Source organism: Urocitellus parryii, chromosome 4 (genome assembly GCF_045843805.1).
Source record: "Urocitellus parryii isolate mUroPar1 chromosome 4, mUroPar1.hap1, whole genome shotgun sequence".
Classification (NCBI taxonomy): Eukaryota; Metazoa; Chordata; class Mammalia; order Rodentia; family Sciuridae; genus Urocitellus; species Urocitellus parryii.
Window position 1 is genome coordinate 65,483,250 of NC_135534.1, and position 25,047 is coordinate 65,508,296.

Genomic DNA, 25,047 nt, shown 5'->3' on the forward strand with positions numbered 1-25,047 from the left:
ATACATGCATGATTACCTGCCATGTGACTGGGCTTAGGGGATAAGCTACAAACTGAAATTATCTTCAGTTTGCTGTCCAAGGATTCCTTTGGAAGATGTAATCCTTAAGTAGACTCATCAGACAGATTCTACCAATGCATTTGTTGTTTAGGTCAAGAGACAGATTTCTGGTGCTTCCTACTTCACCATCTTCCCAGAATCTTCTGGTGAAATAGCCTTTGATAATTTATTTACTACACCAAGTATCTATAATGGGGAAGTTGGGGCCCTGACAGATAGAATAGTGCATCACATAAACCAGCAACCAATACTGATGCTGTTTTTCTTATAGCAAGGACTTAGGAGTTAATTAAGAAAAGTGCAAGTGGCTCCTCTTACAATTATATCTAATAATCCACTTGGAGAATTTTTGCTTTTCATTTCTGCAACTTAAGGCATTTCTAATTTAAAAGTCTTAATTTACAAGAGGAGAGTTCCAAGGGACACAAGAATGGTTCCCTGAACTGGAAATTGAGATTGTTACTGGACACTTAGGTCTCTTATTTCACTAAACCAACAGTCAGGCAAAGAAGGGCTTACTGTATTTGCTGGGTGATTGATACATATTCCTAAAGTAAACATGATTGTTGTTATACACTGAGGAAGGTTATATATATATATATATATATATATATATATATATATATATATATATCTGAAATCTAGGGAATTATCTGGTGCTCACCTTCAATTCCATGTCCTTTACTAAAAGTAAAGAGGCATAAGCAACCCAATAAAAGCAGGACTCCCTTCAGGAGTGAAGGTTTAGAATACTAAACCAGTAAAAAAACCCTAATCAGCTGAGGTGGTAGGTGAAAGCAAAGGAGCATTGAATGGGTGATGGAAGGCTTCACCAATATCCATTGTGGTTTCCTGATCAATTAAGAAGAAACTATTGCAATAAGTATGAATATTTTCATATGCATTTCTTCTTTTTTAGTTTTATTGTAAGCAAGTATGTGCATATGGATAAATACTGCATATATAAATTGTTAGTGGTGATTGATTTTACAACTTAGTTTTTAGGTTATAAAATAACCATAAATTTATTTGGAAGAGAACATAATGTCATCCAGAGATGAATACAGTAACTGATGAAACCTTGTCTCATCCCTTTTTAGAGAGGTCTTTAGTATTAGAGGAAAAGTTTCTTTAGGTTAGGTCAAAGCACATTGTGGTTACTATTGTTGTGTGGAAATTAAAGATGGAGAAAAGGAGAGTGGATGTTAGGATTCCTAGGGGTCAGTGGTGCTAGTCATCAGACTATATGCTCTCAGCCATTACCCCTTCCTCTATGTTCTGCTATGTATATGGAGATACCCCCTAACTATACTTCCCAGACTGACTTTCCAATTGGTTTCCAGTTAGGTATTGTCAATGGAAGGGACAGGAGAGAGACTGGAAGGCAGAGCAGCGGAGAGGCATCTCTTCCTGTAAAACCCCAGTGGTAGTACTGAAGTGGCAACTGTGTTGGCAGAGGTCAAGGCAGCACATCTTCAGTATATCTAGAATTAAAGCAATGACCTCTCTAGAAGCACAGCAGCAGGTACAGACTTGTGGGCTCCAATTCAACAGTGTTAGTGGCTTCTGATCTCTAGGTATCAATCCTTCTTTCTTTTTGTTCATCCATGCCCCTCTTCTCTAATTGCTTGTCCAGACCTTCTAACACTAAGTAACCAACTCCCTCCTTTATCATTTGTGATGCTTTAGGTGAAATAAAGATTCACTGGGTGTGATTTTTAAAAAAATATTTATTTTTTAGTTGTAGTTGAACACAATACCTTTATTTTTATGTGGTGCTGAGGATTGAACCCAGGGCCTCACATGTGCAAGGCGAGTGCTCTACAGCTGAGCCACAATCCAAACCCCACTGGGTATGATTTTTAAAAGAGCCCTTATCTTTTAGGGACATCTGCTAGAGCATTTATACACAAAATTATATTAATCTACTGATTCATTTATGGCTGAATTCATTTTTAGCTGGATTCATTTATGGCTTGTTACATTCCAGATTTTTCTTAAGAATAATCTAGACTGAGTTATGATGGGGCATAGATAAAACAAGATTGGCTATGACTTCATAACTATCAAGTGATGCTCACTGGGTGATAGGTACATGGGAATTCATTTTACTATTAACTCTACTTTTATATATGTTTGAATTTTTCATATTAAAATATCAACTATTATCTCTCTCCTTAAGAAAGCAGAAATCCCTCTATTTGTAATACCTTAAGTGGTAGAATCTGACTGAGACATGTCTTGTCAGGGAGAAAGCTTGCTTGAAAATAGAGCCAACACAAAGGAAAACAAAAACTTGTTCATTTGTGTGAGAGAGCAGGTGACAGATTGAAAGAAGTTGCACATATGACCAAGAAATAGACAAGAGATGTACATAGAGTCCTGACAACATTCTGTCCACTCATATCTAGCTAAATGAATTCAGCAGGTTCATTTTAGGACTTTTCAGATACTAACCAATAATTCCCTTCTGTTTACACTAGTTAGAATTGGACTCATGTCACTTGAAAACAAAAGAATGAATCTAATGAAATCCGAATATAATGATCCCAACCCCCTTTAAGCAACTAACCAGCCACCATTATCACTATCATCTCCATCAAATTTTCCATTGTGGCTATGAATATTAACACTACATGACTTTCACTATCAACATCAGCATTCACTGGCTAGCTACTATGTGCACTGGATTTGTACCTAGGAGCTGAATACCAGAGATAGCAAGACAGAGCCCCTGCCCTTGAAGAACTCCTAACCTTCTTGGGGAGGCTATATATACCATCCATACATCTATCTAGTAGAAAGATACATAGATGGGCACTTGCCTTACACATGTATAGTACTGGGTTCCATCCTCAGCACCACGTAAAAAATAAATAAAATAAAGGCATGCTGTCCATCTACAACTACAAAATTTTTTTTTAAAAAGATACACACACATTTATGAAACATAAATCACAAAAGAGCATGCTCAGGACTAGACTAATTGGGAAAACACTGAATTCACCTGATACTTAGAGAAGGGAAGAAGTGGCAAGGGCTGAAGCAATCAGAAAAGGCTTCTGGCAAGGAAAGTAGGAGAATCTGAGCTGGGCTTTGGAATATGAACAGAATTTACATAAGAGAAGGGCTGGCAGGGGGCCATCTAGCACAGTGGTAGTATATTGCCTAGCATGCACATGGCTCTGGGTTCTATCCCCAATACTGAAAAAATAAAGAGAGAATCTGGAGTCAGATGAATTTAATTCAAATCCTGATTCTGTCACTGACTAACTTTGTAGCTTTGGGGAAATCATTTAACTTGTCTGTGCTTCAATCTCCAAATCTAAAAAATGAGGATGACAATAGTACACGTACCTTATAGTCACTATGAGGATAAAATGGTTTAACATATGTAAAGTGCTGAGGATAGTGTCTGGCACATAGCAAGCACCTCATATGTGTTATTATTAAGAGAGGAAGGTCCAGTACATTGTAGCCAGAAGGAATGTCTTCAACAAAGGTGCAAAGTAGGAACATACAAAGCTTATTTAGAAACTAGTAAATAGACTTACTCAGCTGGAGCTCATTAAGGGGACGTGTCTGGCAAGAATAATATCTACAGTTTACAAATGACCAGCAGAGGCAAAGGAAGCAGCTCACCAAACACCTGGGTCTCTCTTAACATTACACAGGAAAGAGGAGGAACCTATCCAAGTCCTTCCCTGGGAGCTTCAGTAAGTGGCCTTCCCTGTTTTGAGCATTCATGGCCTGTCTTTTGGCACTTCCAAGACAAAGGCTCCTGAGGGAACACACAGATAGACTCAAGGGTATAGAACTTACTGTTCGGTAACAGCCAAATTGGGTGGCAGGGAGGTGAGCCCATTGCCTGTGAGGAGCAGGACACGGAGGCGTGGCAGAATCCCCAGATCACAGATGGCCTCTGAAGTCAGGCTGTTGAAGGAAAGGTCCAAGAACTACCATGTGAAGACAAAAGGTGGGGGGAAAGAAGCACTGCGCGTGACCATAATGTTCTTACATGAGGTGAGAGCTGGCTACATTTTTTCCCTTTCTGGAAAGCACTATTACCACCCACAAGATCAAAAGCATCTCTGGATTAATGTTCAAAGCCTACTAGAGCCAGTTCCCAGTCTCTTTTCCGGCCTTACCTGTGACTGCAAACCTTTGTTTATCCTATGGTGCAGGCCAGATTGATCCCTCCCTGTTCTTTGCCCCACCTATCCCACCTACAGCTCCTGGCTTGTGCTTTTCACCGAAACCTCCATGTATCCAAACCCCAGCCCCAACTGAAAACTGCCTCCTTACGTAAAATTAAAAAAACAAAACAAAAACCTTTCCTAATTCCTCAACTAGATGGCATCTCTTCCTCCCCTGATTCTGAGTGTTTTATCTGAACTGCTCCAGTTATTTATCAAAGTTGGCCCTCTGAGACAGCTGAATATATGTATGGGGAATAATGATACAATTATACATTGTATAATAGGAATATTTTATACTATAGACATATGGATGTGCCATATATAATGTCTAGCACATAGTGGTAGACTAGAAACCCTTTGAAGTCAAGGATCAGGCCACTGGATCACTGTATTCTTGTGATCTAGCACAGGACTTGGCACAAAGTAGATAAATACTTAAAATTATTTGAAATTGTTTTATAAAGATAAAGTCCCCAAATGGTCACCCCAGTAGCAACTGCCTTCTAACTGCCCACCTCCAGTCATAATATGGTTGCCTGGGGTCCAGGGGCCAGTCGGGAAGCTATTTCTCTCCACGGAGATAAAGGCTAGTAGGATAAATGACATGTGCCCAATCTCTGTTCTCTCTCCTGAGCCTCTCTAGATACTTACTTCAGCTCTAGAAGAGCTGAAGCTTGCTTCCTTCCTTCCACCCCTTTTCTTGTGCTCATCCCTGTATGGCCCCTCCACATTGAAGCCTATGGAATGGGCTGTTTTGGTGTCTTATGCAACTGGAGCACAAGAAAGGTCTCTAATCAGCCTCATCAGTGTCACATAGTCAGTCAGACATACACATGCTGCAGGTCACTGGGTTTGGTCTGATTCTGCTGTAGTAATTGACTGATTGGCTCTGAAAATCAAGGTGTAAGTCATGTCCATGTGAGTTGAACAAATTACATAACCTGTAATTCCTAGCTATATAGTGGAAATAAGTGGTTCTTGAGTAGTTGTAGCCTGTATCCTGGAGTCTAATACATAGTAAGTGCTTAATTAATGTTGGCTTGCATCATCATCCCTTCAAAGGTCAACTATATGCTGAAGGCTTCCTTCAGACCACTCCCTGCCCTCTGGGAGCACTCAGATGGCTTGAGCAGCTATACACACGCACACGTCTGTTAAGTAGCAATGCTGCTGAGACAGATGTCTGGACACAGACTCATAGGGCACAAGGAAAGAATGGTCAGGTCTATCAGGGATCAGGGCAGGTGTCACAGAGCTGGTGTCACCGGAGCTATCATCAGAGACTAGTAGGTATTCACTATATTGTAAAGGGCAGAAAGACATTTGGATTGGGAAGCAGCATAAAGCAGGAGGCCGCCTGGCTTGCTCTGAGAGCTGCAGTGGTTGAGGTATGACAGGAGCTACTAGGATGAGACAAGGCTCAATAAGATACATCAGGCCATGGAAAGCACCAAGCACCCTCATCAGCAAATTGAACATTTGAGGGTTCACACAAGAGGCCTTTCCCACTCGGCTGAAGCAAAGAGAGGAGGAAGGCCTGGAAAGCTGGCTCAGATCAGCCCAGGTAAAAGTGAGGGAATTTCTCTCCCTCATAACTCATATGTGAAGTCATCAAGACCTGTGGATTTTATCAACTGCCTTAAGATCCCTCCCACTTGTTCCCTCTAATTCTTCCTAGAACAGAGTCAGAATGGTTTTTCCTAAAATACAGTTCTAACCATGCCACTCCTCAGCTTAAAACTCTCCAATGGGTCCCTATTATCCATAAGGTCTTAGCTCCTTAGCAAGGTTTCCAATGTTCTCCACAGTCTCTCTTCTGCCACCTCTCCAGGCACTTCTGTCATTACACTACACTGTGTCTCACTCTTCATTCCAACCAGGCTGAGCTGTTCCATCAGTGTTCCAGGTCAAAAGGAGCTGGCAAGCCAACACCTATGAGCCAAATCCAGCCTGATGCCTGTTTGCATGGCATAAGTTAAGAATGATTTTTACATTTAAAAAATTAAAATAAGGAAGAGCCGTGTGTTACATGTAGAAATTATGTGAAATTCAAATTTCAGCATCATAAATAAAGTTTTTGAAAGATGGCCATGGTCTTTGTGTACCTATCATCTGTGTCTGCTTTCCTTCTACAACAGCAGAACTGACTAGATATGACAGGTATGACTATGTATGCTTAGTTATGACCACATGGACCACAAAGCCTAAAATATTTTTCTATCTGGCCTCATACATAAAAGGTTTGTGGACTCCTGTTCTAGTTGCTTTGGTGATTTAAATTTGGATCCAAATTTGCTCTCCATGAAATTAAGGGCAGCTCAAAGAAATGAACATTTTTAAAATCACAGGTCATGGAATTTCAGAGCTGACCCAGAATAGTTCTGGAGAAGGTGAGTTACTTGGTCAAGAAGGCATGTCAAAATACTGGCAGAACTGATTAGAAACAAGGTCTTCTCACTGCCTGGGGAGGGATCCACCTGCACTGTTTTCAGATATGTCAGCAGAGAATCAAATCATGGTGAAGTTGAGTTTTTCTAAATTAACTCCTGAATGGGCTGGGGTTGTGGCTCAGCGGTAGAGCGCTTGTCTCACACGTGGAAGACCTGGGTTCGATCCTCAGCACCACATAAAAATAAATAAGTGAAATAAAGGTACTGTGTCCAACTATAACTGAAAAAAAAAAAAAAGAAATCTACTCTGGGCTCTTCCTCCTGGGCAGCCTTTCTGACAAACAAGGACAGAAGATTCCTAACTTGGCTAGTGTATCTGCTGAGTCACATCAAGTTTTATTATACATCAAAGTATTCATTACTGTGAGCTGCAAATTCATGATATATGACAGGTTTATCCTTTTTTCTTGGGGAGCTCTTGCAAATCATACAGAGAAGAAAACAAATGACTAATCTGGAGATTTCCTTTTCTCATTTGTATTCTATACCCTAACTTTGGTCTATTCTCTCGTAAATAAACGCCCTTGGGTAAGGTTGGATCTGCTAGCTGAATAATCTTCATCAACTCAACCATGAGCAACTATTAGATCCCAAACTAGCCAGTTGCAGAGCCTGTGGTTGTGTCCCCCACTCTGGCCAATGGCACTTCAAACAAGGGTTTGGGATGGTGGGATGAAGGAAGGCATGATGCTTGGCATAATAACCATCACATAAGAGCTCACTGACTATTCTCTGAAAAAGTAAAACACATAAATGAAAAGTCTTAAGAGGCCCCCAGGCCTAAAGTGCTAGAAATAGCTTCCTGTATCTTTAGAGCATCTAGGACCCATTTCCCATTCTACACTAAAATCTACCATGAATTTTTTTTTAACATAGCACCAAACTGCATAAGTTGTTGTAAATTTATTTTCTCTTGATTTTTTTGGACTTTCCAGAGCTTGACTTCCAGGACAAGTCTGAGGGCCACTCCTGTCTCAACACATAGTCAATCACTGCTATCTTAAATGTGGCTTGAAGTCATGGGGGAGAAGTTACCATTACATTCAATATAGCATTCTTTAAGAATGCAGCCAGGCATGGTGGCACATGCCTGTAATCCTAGCTCTTTGGGAGGCTAATTGCAAGCTTCAGACCAGTCTCAGCAACTTAGCACAACCCTGTCTCAAAATAAAATGGAAAAAAAAAAAAAAAAGCGGGGCTACGAATGTAACTCAGTGGTTAAAATTCAACTTAGGAGATGGCCATTTCAAGAGATCAAAACTTTTAAAAAACTCTGGCATATAAAGGCCATCAACTGAAAAAAGTCAGTCTTGTGGAAGGTGAAAGGTCCTTCTCTCTGATAAGAACAAGGTAAGTGAGACTTGTGTATATAATTGACCCTTGATGATTTCAGGTTAAATCATTGAAATTACCAATTCCTAGGTGAACACTAAGATCATGACATGCAGGCAGTTTCTAAGGTGTGAACTGGCAATGCTTTATCATGAGGTCAGCATGTGGGGAAGAGGCCACTCAGTGAGTGAGAATGAGCCTGGCCAGGTGCCCGGCCCTAATCCTGGCTCTTGCTCTTAATTTTCTATGTGCGGTGACCAACAGGTAGTTACAAAAATTGAATTCCTTCATGAAAAGTGGCCCTCGTGACTCTGTGAAAGTTGAAAAGCAATTAACTTGAAGTATGATGACATGCATGAAAAATGTCTTACTATGGGAATTTAATTTAGGAAAAAAAACAAGAGTAGAAACAAAATTTTCTATATTTTTGATGTGGGGTTTAGAGAATAGTTGCAGATGTGCATATGTCTAGAGTCTGCTGCAGAACTCACAGGAGTCCTATTTTGTTTCATTCTTATCTCTGGGCCTATGAACCAGGCCTACAGACTGCTCTACCCCAGGCCACTATGATCCAGCTCACTCAGCCCAGGATGGGTCTTTGACATCAGTCCATAATATCACCATTTTAACTGGTCCAATATGTTGCACCTAGCTTTTAACTTCTATGGCTCTTCAACTCTTGCTGGATCCAGATCTCCCCTCAAACTCCTCCTCCTATGATACTTGGTTTAAATTCACTTTACTGCACAGACTCTCTTGAACATGAACGACCCTTAGCATTTATTTTCTAGGACCACACACTAATGGCCATAGGTATCATCCATCTTCCTCACTGCTATCACCACTACCATATCATCACCACCACACCTATAGCCTCACCATCACCACCATCATCTCTGGATGCCAGCCATGAAGCAAAGGTCTGGATGTAAAGGCCCAGAGAGTCTCTTTGCAAAGCTGTAACTAGTAGAGAACCCCATATTCATACCTTACAAGGAAATAGGTGGACACCAAAATCTCCCTACCTCCAACTTACTTCTAATAACTTAAAGTCTCCATATTTCACGTAGACTCTCTTGATGCCATTAAATGCGAGCTCCAGTTCCTTTAAGGCTGGAAATGAGTGAAATGCCTCTACATGGGAGAAAAGAAAGAGAGAATCTGCAGCTTGTAAAGGACTTAGGAGAAATGTATTAGTAATGACCATTCACTGGGTTCCCCCTGGATCAGATCAAGCACTGTGGAAGGTGCTTTATGTATATAACCTCTAAATCTCTAATAACCCTCATAATCTCTAATAAGGGATTATTACTTCCATTCTATGGCTGAGGAAATGGAGACTCAGACAAGATAAATAATTTTCTAGAAATGGAATTGGTGGTAAATGGAAAAAACAAGAATTGAATCTAAGTCTATCCATTTAAAATTTTTTTTATTTACCTATTTTTATAGTGCTGAGGATCAAACCCAGGACCTTGTGCATGCCAATCAAGTGCTCTACCACTGAGCCCATCTCTATTATTTGATTACAGAAGTTAAACATGTCTACCCAAAGTAGTCAAACATCACAGAAAAACAAAAGTTCCCTTTAATCCCAATACCCAGAGATAATGATTAAAAGTTTCATGTATAATACACCACTTTTTCATGTATAATACACATACTTTTTCTCATGCATATATTAAAATACATACACTTCTTAAGCTGGGATTGTAGCTCAGTGGTAGAGCACTTGCCTAGCATGTGTGAGGTACTGGGTTTGATCCTTATCAGCACATAAATACAAACAAATAAAGACATTCTGTTCATCTACAACTACCAAAAAAAATACACACACTTCTTTTTACAAAAATGGAATCATACCATACACATTGTATTCTGATGTTTTTTTCTCCTTAATAGTACGATGTGAACATTATTCCACATTAAAATATATAGATCTATCTAATGCTTTAATTATTTTCTGTAATTCCCCTATTGATAGGCTTTAGGCTATGTGGTTAAAAGATAATTAAGCTTTTCTCCCTCTGCATGAGAACTGGACCTTGGGTTAATTTTCTGCCCGTTTCTCTGGTAACGTGAAACAAATGCTATGGTAACTGTGTTACTAGGCAATAATGCTTTGGTAAAAATGCCTCCAGATTGGTATATTGCATCTGAAGCAGGAGAGACTATGAATAAACTATAAATACCTGAAAAAGATGCTTCCCTGTATGTGGTGACTTCTGTAACATATCCTTTGTGTGTGTGTGTGTGGGGGGGGGGTCTAGCTATGCCTATGGAGTATCACAAGGAATATTTTGACTCCTGTAGGCAATTAGCTAGCTAGCTTTCTCTCTATCTCTCTCCCACTCCCTCCCTTTCTCCCTCTCCCTCTTTCTCTCCTCTATTGGAGTTACATCCAGGGATGCTCTCCCACTGAGGTACATCTCCAGCCCTTTTTATTTATTAATTTTTTATTCCAAGACAAGATCTCATGAAGTTTCCCAGGCTGGCTTCAAACTTTGGATCCTCCTGCCTCAGCCTCCTGGGTAGGTGGAATTATAGGTGTGTGCCACTGCACCCAGGGGTAATGAGGTTTCTAAGCCAGGATGACCCCTGCATCCACCCAATAAAAATCTCATTGTCTCATACCTGAAGTGATACCTGGGGCAGGCCTTAGAGAATGACTCATGGATGGCCATGGGGACAGCTTCATGGATGGCCACAAGGATTCCACAACAGAGAACTACACAACTGTGTAGTATTATTTTGAGCCTTCTAAGTGAGCTTAGTGTCCAGGGTGGCCTACAATAGGCTTGTGAGTCAAAAGGTTCAGTAAGGCCTAATAAATGACTGCTCTATGGGTATTTCAATGAACTTCCTTGCACAAGAGTGATTCTATTGAATAAATTCCTGGAACTGAACTATTCCATTAAAGCAATGCCTACTTATAATTTTGAGTGACACTGGAAAACTACCTCCAGAATGTCATGACAATGTACTATATTTCTACCAGTTGAATATACAAATATCCATTTCCATACCAACATGGGTTGTGAGTCCTTTTCATTTTTGCCAGTATATGATGGGCAGAAAATAGCATCTTGGAGTTGTTTTGATTATCAGCCTTACTGATAATCACATGCCTGTTGGTCTTTTTACTTTAAGCCCACACTTTGTAAGTCAAGAGACCACACTGTCTCCTCAAGGGCAGGGATCTCATTAGGTGTTTTGTTAAAATACCCTTCAAACTCAATGCAACAAAACGGACTCATCCTATGTCCTCCTAATCTGCCTCCCCCAAGTATGCTATCTCAGTGAGTATCCCCTTGATCCCTCCTTCCTCTCACACTCCCACTGCCTGTCAAGTCCTATAATTTCTGCTTCCTCCTGAGTCTTTCTCTTTCAATTCCCTTCACTCCTCTTGCCATACCCTGGCTCAGGTCTCATCTCTCAGGTTTCCTGGCCTTCATATTCTATTCTTGTAGTCCATCCTGCTAACAGCCACCAAGAGCTTCTCTGTTTAAAAGTCTACCAAGACTGTCTTTCACCTGCTAGATTAAGTCCGAGTCACTCAAGGCTCTTGAGGATAGAGTCCCTGCCACCTTCTTAAGTCTTCAAATTCCTAAGTCACTCTTATTGCCCTTTCTTTTTTCCTTTCCTTTTTTTTCCCCCTTCTGTTTGTCTTAGTTCAGGTTCATTTGTATTAATTCATATAGCCCTAATTCATTCTTCCTCTTCTCAGAAGTTCCTCCTAACTCTCCAGCCTGGGTTAAGTCCCACTTATATGCTTGTGTAGCATTTCCTGATTCCCTCTATCATTGCTTATATGTATCCTGCTCTGGCTATATTTAAGCCCATGTCTCCCACCAGACAAGTTCATTGGAATAGAAACTCGCTCCCTTCTAAAGGCCAAGCACTCACCAGCAGGGGTCACTGTGGATTTGCTAAATAACTAAGAAGGCTTTCTGTTTCTCTAGGAGCACTTACAGGCTGAAACATCTATCTCATCTCAGTCTGCAAGGTAGCCTGCAAAGGGAGGAAGAAGGGAATTATCCCCATTTACAGAGAGAGAGGCAGCAGCTCACAGAGAAATGCACCGATATGGGGCTGCCCTCGAGGTCTGTGTGCTCTCCCCGCACCCAGAATGTTGCATTCCACAAAACAGACAAGTGGCCAATCATGGATGGATGGACACAAATCTTAACACAAGTGACTGACTGTGCTAGCCAGGAGGTAGGAGACAGTTTTTCAAGAAGAAAGAGCTCACCGAGAGGGAGCAGGTTTTCTGAGGCATTGATATAAATCACAGAAGTAAAGTGCTTGAAGTCCTTTTCCTTCACCTGTAGGAAGACATTTCAGGAAAAACACAACATTAGTTCCCTAAAGAGAACCTTGTTGAAGCTTCAAAGCTGCTGTCAGAATGAACAAAGACCTAAAGGGACAAGAGCCACCCTTAGCACAGAGCAGCTATGTGTTAAGGGCTGTGAGGGCTTTTCTGCTATGCTTTTTCTATTCTGAAATATTTCAAATGTAAGAAAAGCATAGTGACGGATACTCCAAAGACCTATGTAACCTTATCCAGTTTTAATAAACATGAATTTTTTGCTTGAAATTTCTTTAAAGATAGAAAACATTACAGAGGGTGACTATCGCCATCATAACCTCCCTCCAAGTTTCCCTCCCCAATCCCATAATAGCAATTTTGAATTGATGATCATCATTCCCATTCCTGTTGTATTATGTATAAATACCCAAATATGGGGGTAGATTCAGCAACCATAAATAGTGTTGTTTTCATGCTTTTTTTTTTTTGTACCAGGGATTGAACACAGGGGCATTCGACCACTGATCCACATTCCTATCCCTATTTTATTTAGAGACAGGGTCTCACTGAGTTGCTTAGTGTTTTGCTGTTGCTGAGGCTGGCTTTGAACTCACGATCCTCTTGCCTCAGCCTCCTAGGCCGCTGGGATTACTGTTTTCATGCTTTAAAACTTTCTATTAAGTAAATTATATGGTAGATATCTGTTCTGCAACCTGCCTTTTCACTCACTGATACGTTTTTGAGATTGACTTGTATTGATACATGTGGCTTTTTTTTAAGAGAGAGAGAGAGAGACACAGAGAGAGAGAGAGAGAGAGAGAGAGGGAGAGAGAGAGAGAGAGAGAGAATTTTTTAATATTTATTTTTAGTTTTCGGCGGACACAACATCTTTATTTGTATGTGGTGCTGAGGATCGAACCCAGGCCATACACATGCCAGGCGAGCACGCTACCACTTGAGCCACATCCCCAGCCCTACAGGTGGCTTTTTTGACATTATTTGTGTTGATACATGTAGCCCTAGTCCATCCATCTAAATTCCTTGATAGTGTTCCATTATTTGAGTATGTTAAAAGCTATCCTTTCCCAATGGATGCACATTTAATGTATTTCTAATTTTTCATTATTACAATAATTGTTTCTCTAATAACTGTTTTCTCTAATGACATACTCATATCAGATTGCAGGCTCTTGTGTTGGAAACTCAGTGTTATACAAGGAATTGCACTGGATCAAAATTCTACAGGGCAAACTCAAAACCAGATTCATAAGGTAAGTTCCTTTAATTCATATCAAATGAGACAATGACAATACTGAATTGATAGCAAACAAAAAATTTGTTTCTGGATGGGTGCCATGCATGGTGCACACCTGTGATCCCAGGGGCTTAGGATGCTGAGACAGGTGGATCGCGAGTTCAAAGCCAGCCTCAGTAATAGTAAGGTGCTAAGCAACTCAGTGAGACCCTATCTCTAAATAAAATACAAAATAGGGCTGGGGATGTGGCTCAATGGTCGAGTGCCCCTAAGTTCAATCCTCATTACCCCCCACCCCCAAAAAAGTTTGTTTCTGAGTACTGTTTTCATTCATTGAGTCTTTGCTGGCCTTTTCTGCCCTCCTTCCACATGACCATATTTTCAGCCCCCAGGGACTTCGGAGGCATAACAAATAAAACTAGAATAGCAAGTGCCACTTCAGATCTGGCTCACCCAACATCTTTGCTGCTGGCCTCACCTGGGATAACTTCAATCCACTCACGTTGATGCTGCACAGGTCTGATGGTTTCCTCACATGGTGGTGCTTCAGCTGGGACACAGGACAGAGAGTCAGCTCTTGAGGCCACAATAAAATGTAATTAATTAAGCTATTTTTGTTCCGTGTTGTCTTATTTGGGAAAATCCCATAGTCTATCATAATTTGCTTATTAGTTTGTTCATTCATTCATTATTTTTAAAAATATTTTTCTTAAGTTATAGATGGACACAATGACTTTATTTATTTTTATGTGGTGCTGAATATAAAACCCAATGCCACACACATGCTAGGCGAGCGCTCTACTATAAAAATTCTTTATTTATCTATTCATTCACCAAATATTTATTTAGCACTACTTTGGGCCATATCCTATGCTAAATATATTAACAAACTTTCTTCTAATCCTAACCAAACCCTTTGACATAGGTAGCATTATCTTCCTTTTTAAATGAGGTTAAGAGATGTAAAGTGTCTTGCCTAAGATCCTACAGCTACTAATTGATAGATCTATGATTTGAATCCAAATCTGTAATCTTTAAATACTATGCTCTGTTGCCTACCACATCACACTACATAATTAAAGAGTTAGAAGTAAATCCCAGCTTTGGAACTTCTGTATGTGTTTAATGGAACCTCCAACCTTTGTTCTGTTAATTATGATACCTCTTTGTTATATTTAGTCTCTGAACTAAGTATTGGGAAGACAATGGAGAAAAAGCAGGAACATGTCATGACTTCATGGAGCTTACAATCTCTTGGGAAGCAAAGTAGCAAGCAAGCATTTATCAATGTGATAAATATTTTAAAGGAAAAATTCAGGATCCTATGGGAGACAGTAACAGGAGGTCCTAACTTCAGCCTGAAAATGAGGAAATACTTACTTAAGAAAGTAAAATTCAGCTGAGACTTAAAAGCTAAATAGGAGTTGGCCCTATGAGAGTGGGTGGTAGGGATTGGCAAGAGAAAGTGAGGTGCTTTTGAGAGGATGAAAACCACAACAAAGTTAGAGAGGCAGTCCTTAGATCATGTGGGTCCATGTTGGCTCTGTGAAGGAGTGTGGGTTTTATTCAATAACCAATAGAAAGCTGTCAGAGATTTTTTTTGGCAGGGACTTATAGTAGTTTTATAAAAATTGGTAAGTCTGATACACATTGAAAAGGAAAAAAAGTCTGATACACATTGAAAGGATGAAAGAACAGGAAACATCACTGTTGCAGGCGCTGTTACCTTCCCAGTAATCACTTTTCTATATCTTCCTTATTACAAACACCAATGTTATTCACATTTCTCCAAGTGGATATGTTCTTAAGCCCCAGCTGCAAGGGATAAGTTTTAATCTGTCTAAGCCAATCACAGAGGTCTCATTCCTCTAATGGATAACTGTGATATAGGTCTGGCCAATGAGATACTGGCTGCTAAGTGTAGGGGTGGGTAACCAGAAAAATACTTCTAAAAATAGACATAAAGCAATGACCATCCCTTCTCTACTCTGAATATTATCCTCTATATGTAATGACTGGAATTGCTGCAGCCATTTTGGGACCATGAAGTCAATTAGCCCAAAGGACATATCAATGTCCTGAGATTGGCAGAGCAGAAAGATGGAAGGAACATGATTCTTGGAAGATGTTATGAAACCAGTAAATTAGTCTACACTAAACAATGTCTCTGGCTTGTTTTTATATGGAAAAAAAGCATCACAATTGGTTCAAACTAGTTAGGAAGTTACTGGATTATCCTAATAATAGATGATGGTGACCAAGTTAAGGATAATGACAGCAGAGATGAAAACACAGACTGATAACTCCTTATTAACTGCCAGGACTTGGATAGGAAGGAGAGGCCAGGATAAAGTGAAACCCTAGGTTATTGGCTTGGTAACTTGAGTAGACAGTAGTGCCAAAATAGAGATAGTATAGTAAATAATGGAAAAAGCAATTTCCTGGACTTGGAGTAGGACAATTGTGTGGTAGTTCAATATGAATTGCCAGTGAAAAACTCAAGTGAAACAATCCAATAGGTAGTGTGGATACCTCATTACTTTAAAAAGCATTGATGTTGCTTCTGCCACCCAAAGTGGCAACTCAGGTAGCAAGCTATACTGATTAAATGTGGAAATGTATATGTATAGTCGTCCCTCAGTATCTGCTACATATTGGTTCCAGGACCTCCCTTGGAAACCAAAACATATGGATGTTAAAGTCCCTTAAATAAAATGGTACAATATTCATACATAATGTATGCACATCCTCCTGCATACTTGAAGCATCTTTAGATTACTTATAGTATCTAGTACAATGTAAATGATAGATGAATAGTTTATACTGTACTTTTTAGGGAATAATGATAAGGAAAAAATTTGCATATGTTCTATACAGACAACGTTTTTGTTTTGTTTTTTGTTTTTATGTTTTGAATCTGTGGATGTGGAAACTATTGACATGCAGGGCAAACTATATTTGGATATGAGGAGGGGAAAGACCACTATGGAAAGTGTTTGTCCCTCCTCAGTACTGCTGTTTCAGTCTTCCTCATTCTCAATGAGAAATGGAAATAATGAAACAAATTCCATACGTTCTGCAAAGAACTGGTATTACCCAACTGAGGAAAGACAAAACCAACAAAATCTCTTTCAACCTCTGATCTATGCAGACACCCATCTCTTGGGAACCGTAAGTAGAATCTAGGAACAAAGTTGCTGTCGGAGAGTTCTTCTCAGGGAGCCTTGAGTGTTGGATTGGCCATTAATATTGACATACAAAATGTGTCTTTCTTTGTAACTCCACTGAGGCATTGCAGAAAGCAGATGTGAAGTTACCTGCTCGTCTCCCATACAGCCTCCCTGCTGTCTTCATAAAGCCTGGCCCAGGCTTCAAGTAATACCTAGTCAACTCTTAGCTTTCAGCAAGACATGAAAGCCAAAGACAATGACTGGGAAAGGAGGCCCTCCCAATCCCATTTGGTCCTGATGAAATCACTGTATGTCAGAACAGAACAGGAATCTTTCTACCTATTAGGTGTGGAATGGGATTCTCAGTGGACTCCTTCCCTGTGAACAACTTACTCCTTTGTCTCTCCAACTCAAACAAGAGATTTTATTTTAGAGTGTATAGGCCAGATTTCTAATCTTGGCCCAGCTACTTACAGGCCATAGTATCTCAGCAATAGCAATTTACCTCTTGGGGCCTTAGTTTTCTCATCTACCCAATGACAACAATAATAGGGATGACAATACTGTGTCTATCTCATGGGGTGAACATAAAGAAGGCTTCCCATCTAAAGAAGTTTTGGGTCCCTCCATCATTCAGGCTGTATTTGCCAACACTACTCTCATAATTTGGAATAGGCTGTGGGTAGCTGTACCAGAGCAGAGCAACTCCTTGCCCCCAACTCCACCCTCTTCCTCAGCTGATGCTGCCAGCCACTCCAGGATGTGTTTGCTCTCACCAGAAAAGCACGATCCAGGAGATGTCCAGGAACGTCCCCTTGACTTTCCCGCTGAATCCTTTTCTTCCCCACACCATCAAAAGAAACCTTCTTTGGGCATTCCTGACCTTCAGTGGGTGCCTCAACCATTCCCTTGGGCTTCTTCTTGAGGTTACCTTTCCGAGTCACTAACCAATGTCCTAGTCCTGTTGGGAAGATCAGTTCAGTGAGAAGGGGTACACTCCTCCGAAGCTGTGAGTGCAATTATAAGATAGTTATCTGTAACACTAAAATAAAAATTAGCTCTTGATTACATAATATGCACCAGACTCTGCACCACTGCTGGGTAGGGGTGTTTACATATTTATCTCATTTAACTGGCACACAAGCCCAGTGAGGGACATATTACTGCCCTTATTTCAAAGATGAAAGGGCTTAGACTAAAAGAGGTAGAATAAACTGCCCAACTCTTTACGTAATGTGTTTTATATCCAAACTCTACTGTTTCTTTGAGACCCAAGATCAAGTATTTCTTGTTCTGTAAAGTCTTCCCAATCCCCTCTTAGGAAAACAGGTCCCAGTTACTCCTCCATTGTCATCTCTTAGGTAAAACCAATGTGTGACCTTAATGGTGTCCATCTTCCCAGACCATCATGAAAGACTGTGTAAGGAACTCAAAATAGGAAAATGACAGGGTAGTTGGCATTTAAAACAAACAAGCAAATAAACAATAAATGTTCATTATCAAAAGAAGTGGAAAATTTATGTATGCAAAAAGAAGAGTATGAAGTTTACTGGTAAGACCACCTACCAGAAACCTGCTTTCTCTTATATTAGCAGTTTATTTACTGACGGCTTTCATTGCAATTTGTGATTGTTTTATTTATTGCTTATTAGTATCCATCTCTCCTCCCAGAGTGGAAGCTCTGTAACAGCAGAGACTTAATCGGATTCCCTCATCTCAGTATTCCTGAGGCCTGCATAGCGCTTATCATGTTGTGACTGTTGCTGAATGAGTGTCTTAATGAACTCTTGAGACATAGCAATACAATACAATAATCTATTTATACCTTTTCTGGGCATCTACATTATTTTGGAAGCTGGAGTTATATGAATAAATAAAACAGAAGCCCTGACCCCCCAAAACTCAATAATATATTAGGTGCTCTGGAAGCCCAGAAAATAAGCAGAATCTAGTAAATTGAAAGTAGTTCACTAATGGAGATTTAAAAAAAAAAAAAAACAACAGGCGGTCTAGGCAGAGCGAAAAGAATAAGAAATAACTAGAGGTAGGAAAGATCAGAACAGCATAGCTATGGAAAACAGTGTGGTGCCTCTAACACCAGCTGTTTTCTGAAGCAGCCCCTACCTTGCCTCAGGGGCTCCCTCCCCAATCTGATCACTGGTGCCAATCCTGCTTCTTATGTGAGTCACTCTGGGCCTGGCAGTCCAAGTAACCAGTTTTACAAGCTGCCCCTAAAGTCCTGGACTTTGATTCTCCCTTACCCTATCCTCATATCCTTGACTCCTGGAGACTTTTAAGTTGGTGCCAAAATTCTCAATGTGGCCAAAAGGTAAGGCCTGAAGTGTGTCAGGAGATCAACATGAGGAAAAAGAAATGAGGCTGGAGAGGTCAGCAGAGTCATGAAAAGTCCCCTAAGCCAGGTAAAAGGTTGTAATGGGGTGGCTTCTAGCAGAAAGGGGATCCAGAGAGAGGCTTTTTTGATTTGTTTGTTCCTCTGTAATTTTTCATTTTGAGATAATCTTAGACTTCCAGAAAAGTTTCTAAAACAATACAGTGTTCCCTTGCAGGCTTTACCCAGTTTCCCTAATGTTTACACCCCTAATGTTTTCATAACACAGATAATGAAACCAAGTGCTAAGATTTTGATATGAGATGTCCCCCGAAAGTTTCTGTGTTTCTGAAGGAACATTCAGAAGTGAAATGGCTGGACTATGTGAACTATAACCTAATCAGTCCACCCAGTTTGAATGGACTGGTGGTAACTATAGGCAGGCAGGGTGTGGTTGAAAGAGGTAGGTTACTTGGGGCATCTTCCCTGTGGCTCCTTCCCCACCCTCTCTGCTTCCTGACTCTGCCTGTGAGCTGAGAAGCTTTCCTCCACTGCTGCTCTTTTTTCACGATATTCTGCTTCCTCTTGGATCCAGACCAATGGAATCAGCAACCTACGGACTGAGGCCTCTGACACCATGAGCCAAAATAAACGTTTCCTCTACTGTTATTGTTGTCAGGTATATTGGTCACAGCAATAAAAGAGCTGACTCAAACAGAAATTGATTCTGAGAAGCAGGGTTAATGCTGAGACTAACATGACCATGTGGTACAAAAGCCTTTGGAAATTGTTTGAGGGATGAATTTGGAAAAGTTTGGAAATGCAGGCTGGAAAAGCCTCAGCACACTGTAGACAGAGCTTAATGGGCAATCCCTATGGTTGTACAGAAGACCAAAATGCCAACAGGAATACAGACTCTGCTCATGGAGTTTCAGAGGGAAATGAGGATTCTCTTGGGAATTGAACTCGAGGCCATTTGTATTACATTTGGCAAAGAACTTATCTACATTGAGTTTCAGAGGAGACTTTGGACTTGGGCTTTGGGCAATGCTGACACTGTTAATCCCTGTGGGACTCTTGGGGTCTAAATGCATTTGCATTTTGAGATAGACTGAGATTGGGGGGCAGGGGCAGAATGTTATGGTTTTGAAATGAGGTGTCCCCCCAAAGCTCCTGTGTTTCTGCAGGAATATTCAGAGGTAAAATGAGTGGACTGTGTGGTAATTGCAGGCAGATGGGGTATGGCCTGGAAGAAGGAATCTTCCCTGTGAGCACTTCCACCCCCAGCCCTTCCCCTGCTTCCTGGCTGTCATGAGAGGAGCAGCTTTCTTTGCCATGCCCTTTCTCCATTATGTTCTATCTTACTCTGAACCCACAACATTAGAGTCAGTCATCTGTAAACCTTTGATACCATGAATGAAAATAAATTTTTCCTCCTATAAGTTTTTCTTGTTGGGTATTTTGGTCATAGCAATGTAAAAGATGACTAAACACCAAGTAATTAACATTGGTACAGTATTGTTACTAATCTGAGCCTTTCTTTGACTTTTGCCAGTTTTCTCACTAATGTCCTTCATCAGCTTTTCCAGGATCTCACATTGCATTTGGCTGTCATGGCTCCTTACTCTGTCTAATTCATGACAATTCCCCAGTCTTTCTTTTTCCTGTGTAATCTTGACACTTATGAAGAGTACTTGTCAAATATTTTTGTAAAATGTCTCTCAGTTTGTACTTGTTTGATGTTTTTTTCCCCCAAGATTAGATTAAGGCTTTGCACTTGGCAAAGCTACCACAGAAGCAAAGTTGTGCCTTTCTCAGAGCATCATTTCAGAGAGTTCATAAGGTCACTGAACCCTATTTCTGGTGATGTTAATTTTGATCAGTTAAAGTGGTCTCTGCCTGGTCTCTCTACTGAGAAGTTACTATCTTTCCCTTCAAAATTAACTAATATACATTAAGGTTATTCAAATGTCCTATTTCTCATCAAACTTACTTTATCATTTGCGATAGTTATATGTCAGCTTCACTAGGGTATAATATACAGTTATTCAGTCAAACACCAATCTAGGTATTGCTGTGATGATATTTTGTAGGTGTAACTAATATCTACAATCACTTGGTATTTAGTAAGAGACTGTACTTGATAGTGGAGGTGGCTATCACTCAATCCATTGAAAGACCCTATGAGCAAAAGCTGGGGTTTCTCCTTCAAGTTTTCCTGGAAGAAAAAGAAATCTTAACTCAAAACTATAGCATTAGCTCTTCCTCAGAGGTTCTCCATATCTCTTTCTCCCCCCCCGCCCAACTAGTCCTGATTCTCTGAGAACTCTGAGACAACATCCATGGTTGTTACCTGCAAAAAATTACTATGATGTTTGAATAGTGATTTCCTATTTCATTTATTCTACATTTATTAATTGGATTATATTGTAAGGAAGGGCTTTTCCTTCTCCCCCATTTACTTATTCAAATACTTATTTGCATCAGTATGGACTCATGAATATTTATTTATCCTATGGTTTACAATTCACTCCTACCGTTATTTATTTCATTGCCCAGATTGTTCCAGCTTTGGCCATAAGCTCTCTTGTTTGGTTCCTGTGTCCTTTCAACCTGCTCCTGTCATTTTTCTGAGTACTTCTTTATTTTCTGGCATCACAAGCTGTTCCAGGCTCAACTTGTATTTTTTCCTGCCCCAGCCCTGCAAACATCGTTTTCTCTGAGGATCCCTTGTTCCTTTCAGCGCAGACAATATTTAGAAACCATGATCTAAGCAATAGTTACGTTCTTCACTACTGAGGTGTTGTTGCTCTCAGTGGACAAACATATCTATACAACACACACAGATATATGCCTATATTTATTTCTGTATCTCTCCATCTGTAGTGAGTGTGTGTGTGTGTTGTGCGTGTGTGTGTGTGAAAGAGAGAGAGAGAGAGAGACCAACCATGAATTTATACTGATAAGCTCCATTGGAAGCGGGGGCCAGGGAAGGTTCCTATGTGAAAAATAAAATATTCAAGAGAAGTGGGGAGAAAAGAATGGAGAAGAAAGTTCTTCCAACATTCTATGTAAGTTGTTTCCCCTTGTCTAAGGTTTCTGTGGTTTCAGTTACTGGCAATCAATAGCATTCTGAAAATATTATATAGAAAATTCCAGAAATAAATAATTCACAAGTTTTAAACAACTTTTAGTATACTATATTGTTAAAATTGTTCTGTATGACAATTATAACAATATATACGTTAATCTCATACTATATCTAATTTTTATAAACCAAACTAGGGTTTGGGCTTTCCACAGTTTCAGGTATCTACTGAGGTCTTGGAACATATCCCCCACAGATAAGAGAGAACTACTTTCTACTTATAGTGACTAATAAGTCACTACTCTGGCATAAACAAGATGTACTTCTCTCTTGTCCTACCCTTTCAAAGCAACAAATATAATTCATTTATATGACCATGGTCCATCTACAGGTTTCTGCTCACTGTTAGGAAGAGTTCCTGCTCCATGGGGAGCTTTTAACTACATAAACATTTGAAACTCTATTCAGCAGAAGTCAAGCTTAAGCCACTTTATTTAGAAACTGGGTAGAATATCATCAATAAGAGACAAAGGCAGAAAGATACACACAAGAAAGAATGAAGGCCGGGATAGTCAGATAACTTACTGGAAAAAGTAGGAGAAGGGTGGTGCTTCATGGATGGAAAGAGTTTGGCTAATTGGAATGAAGGCTAGAACATTCAGGGAAAATAAAAAAGCTACATGAAAATAGCACTGTGGAATAGGGTATGGGAATGGGGTCATAGAAGACAGTAAGGGCAGGTTATGCTGGGAATGACAGAATACCTGCTAAAGGAGTCAGGCAAGAAAGCCACTGAACAAAAGTGGGCACTGTAGTTAAATACACACTGTAGAAGTCTCACTAGGAAAGATGGGATAGGAGGGGCTGGGACTGGGGATCAGTGGTAGAGCACTTGCCTAGCATGTGTGAGGCACTGGATTAGATCCTCAGCACCACATAAAAACAAATAAAAGAAAGTTCATTGACAACTAAAAAATATTTTTAAAAAAGATGGATGAAAGGGTATAGGCTGGCGGGGAGGGGCAGGAGGGAGTAAAAAGACTGGAAAGGAGGACATGATATGAGGAGCAGTGTGAAGCAGGAGCGGATGTGAGGAAAAGGTACCAATTTGAGAGACACCTGACCTTCCTCTGGTATCCGAAGTAGACTTTTGGCTGGAAAGCAGTTGCTGACGTAAGGCTTCCCTTCATCCAGCTTGTAGACTCCAGAGGAGGCCATCTCCCTGAGGGCCAGCAAGGACAGTGAGGAGTCAGAAGAGCAAGAAGGAGCAGCAGAGCTCTCTCACCCCAACGTAGCTTATGAGCCCACCACCATGTCTTCCCTCTAAGGCCCAGGAGGCCCACTGCCCTGCTCTAGAAATGGCCTGGCCATTTAGATGAAGAGGGAGACAAGGCCCTGGGTTCCCAGCTCAAATCAGTCCCAATACAGATAGTTGAAAGAGCATTGCCTTTAGGCTCAGACAGACCTGGTTTGATTCCCAGCTCTGTCTTAACCTTATTATGACTGAGCAAGTTACTCTTATCCTTCTGCACCTCAGTTTCCTCACCTGTAAAACAAGGGTGATAATCCTACCTTAATAGAGATATGACAGGGTCAAGTAAGAAAGGTGCCTAACACATTTTAAGTCATCACTAGAACTTATCTATGTTTTAACAGAGTTGAGAGAAAAGGGGGCTCATATTATAATAACAGATGATATGTTCATGGGATTTGAAACAAATACATAGGATTTGAGGAATGAATTGAGTTTACTGATAGAAAGATAAATATTCCAAACAGAAAGATCCATATGATGGACAGAATGGTGGTGTGCAGTAAAGAAACAACCAATATCAGGAAGGGCAAGGATGTGTTTGGGAGTCTTGGACAGTAAGGCTGGACAGAAAGGATTGTGCCTGCTCCTGACAGGCATTTATGTCAGGCTAAGAGCTCAGGCTTTATCCTGTAGGTGACTGAGAGCCATGAATTATTTCTGAGCTGAATAGAGCCATGACTCAAGCTGTGCTTTTAGAAAAAAAGGACTGACAAAAATAGTAGAAAAGTGGCAACTGTGACTGCAGATAGGGGAGGATTATGGCAACTCCGGGGTGAGCTGAGGAGGGTCCATGTAGACAACTGAAGAATTAAAGAAAGAAAAAGAAAAAAAAAGGAAGGAAGAGAGGGAAAGGAAAAAGAGGAATAAGACCAACTGGAAGTATGAGCACTAAGGAGGAACAATCCCTGGAGGATTCTGAAAAAATTTTTAGAGAAGTAGAAGGACCTAGAGGTAGAAGGTGGGCAGGGAGCAGTCAGATAAATGAAAGGAAGTGAAGAGCTAAGAAGCTGGGTAAGGTGAGGCCGTGAGGATGTAGGAGGTCAGTTTTCAGGGAAGGATAGAATTAAAGTCTGACTTTCACTATGTATGGAAGAGTAAGTAGAAGGTGAAGAAGTGCACAAAGTGAGTGTAAGTTTTCCAAGAAGGTTGACTCTGAGAGAGAGAGAAAAGATTCAGCTGGGAAGGAAGGCAAAGTCAAGAGATGGGTAGACAGCAGGGCAAGACAGGGGAAGTGAATGAGGTGCCTTGGGAGCCTTTAAGGAGGCACTTGCTTTCTCTCAGAGGGGATAAACACAATGTCAGCACTTGCCTCCACCCTTGTCCTGGCCAGCACCACTACAGAGCATGGACTCTGGCATCACACTACACAGGTTCGAATCTAGCTACACCACTTAACTAGCTGTGTGGCCTTGGGCATGTCACTTAACTCTTCTATGCCTTTGAAATGTAAACAATAAGTAAACCGACTTCATAAGGCTATTTTGATGATTAAATGAGAAAATGCTTGTGAAAGGACTTAGAATAGTAACTTGCACATAGC

General features: G+C 40.5%; 1 protein-coding gene across 4 annotated transcripts in view; it reads right to left on the bottom strand.

Annotated features, from left to right (window-relative positions):
* The window catches only part of Xrra1 (X-ray radiation resistance associated 1), a 57,219-nt gene extending 33,809 nt beyond the window's left edge, over nucleotides 1-23,410 (bottom strand). For 3 of the 4 annotated variants that reach the window (XM_077797620.1, XM_077797619.1, XM_026387350.2), the window contains exons 1-6: nucleotides 23,317-23,410; nucleotides 17,552-17,736; nucleotides 14,084-14,155; nucleotides 12,294-12,366; nucleotides 9,078-9,175; nucleotides 3,883-4,016 (exon numbers count right to left, since the gene is read on the bottom strand). In XM_077797620.1, the coding sequence (XP_077653746.1) occupies nucleotides 3,883-4,016; nucleotides 9,078-9,175; nucleotides 12,294-12,366; nucleotides 14,084-14,155; nucleotides 17,552-17,736; nucleotides 23,317-23,410 (656 nt within the window). The remainder of the gene's footprint in view (nucleotides 1-3,882; nucleotides 4,017-9,077; nucleotides 9,176-12,293; nucleotides 12,367-14,083; nucleotides 14,156-17,551; nucleotides 17,737-23,316) is intronic. The other variant, XM_026387351.2, reaches the window with a different exon arrangement.
* Nucleotides 23,411-25,047: the final 1,637 nt, after the last annotated feature.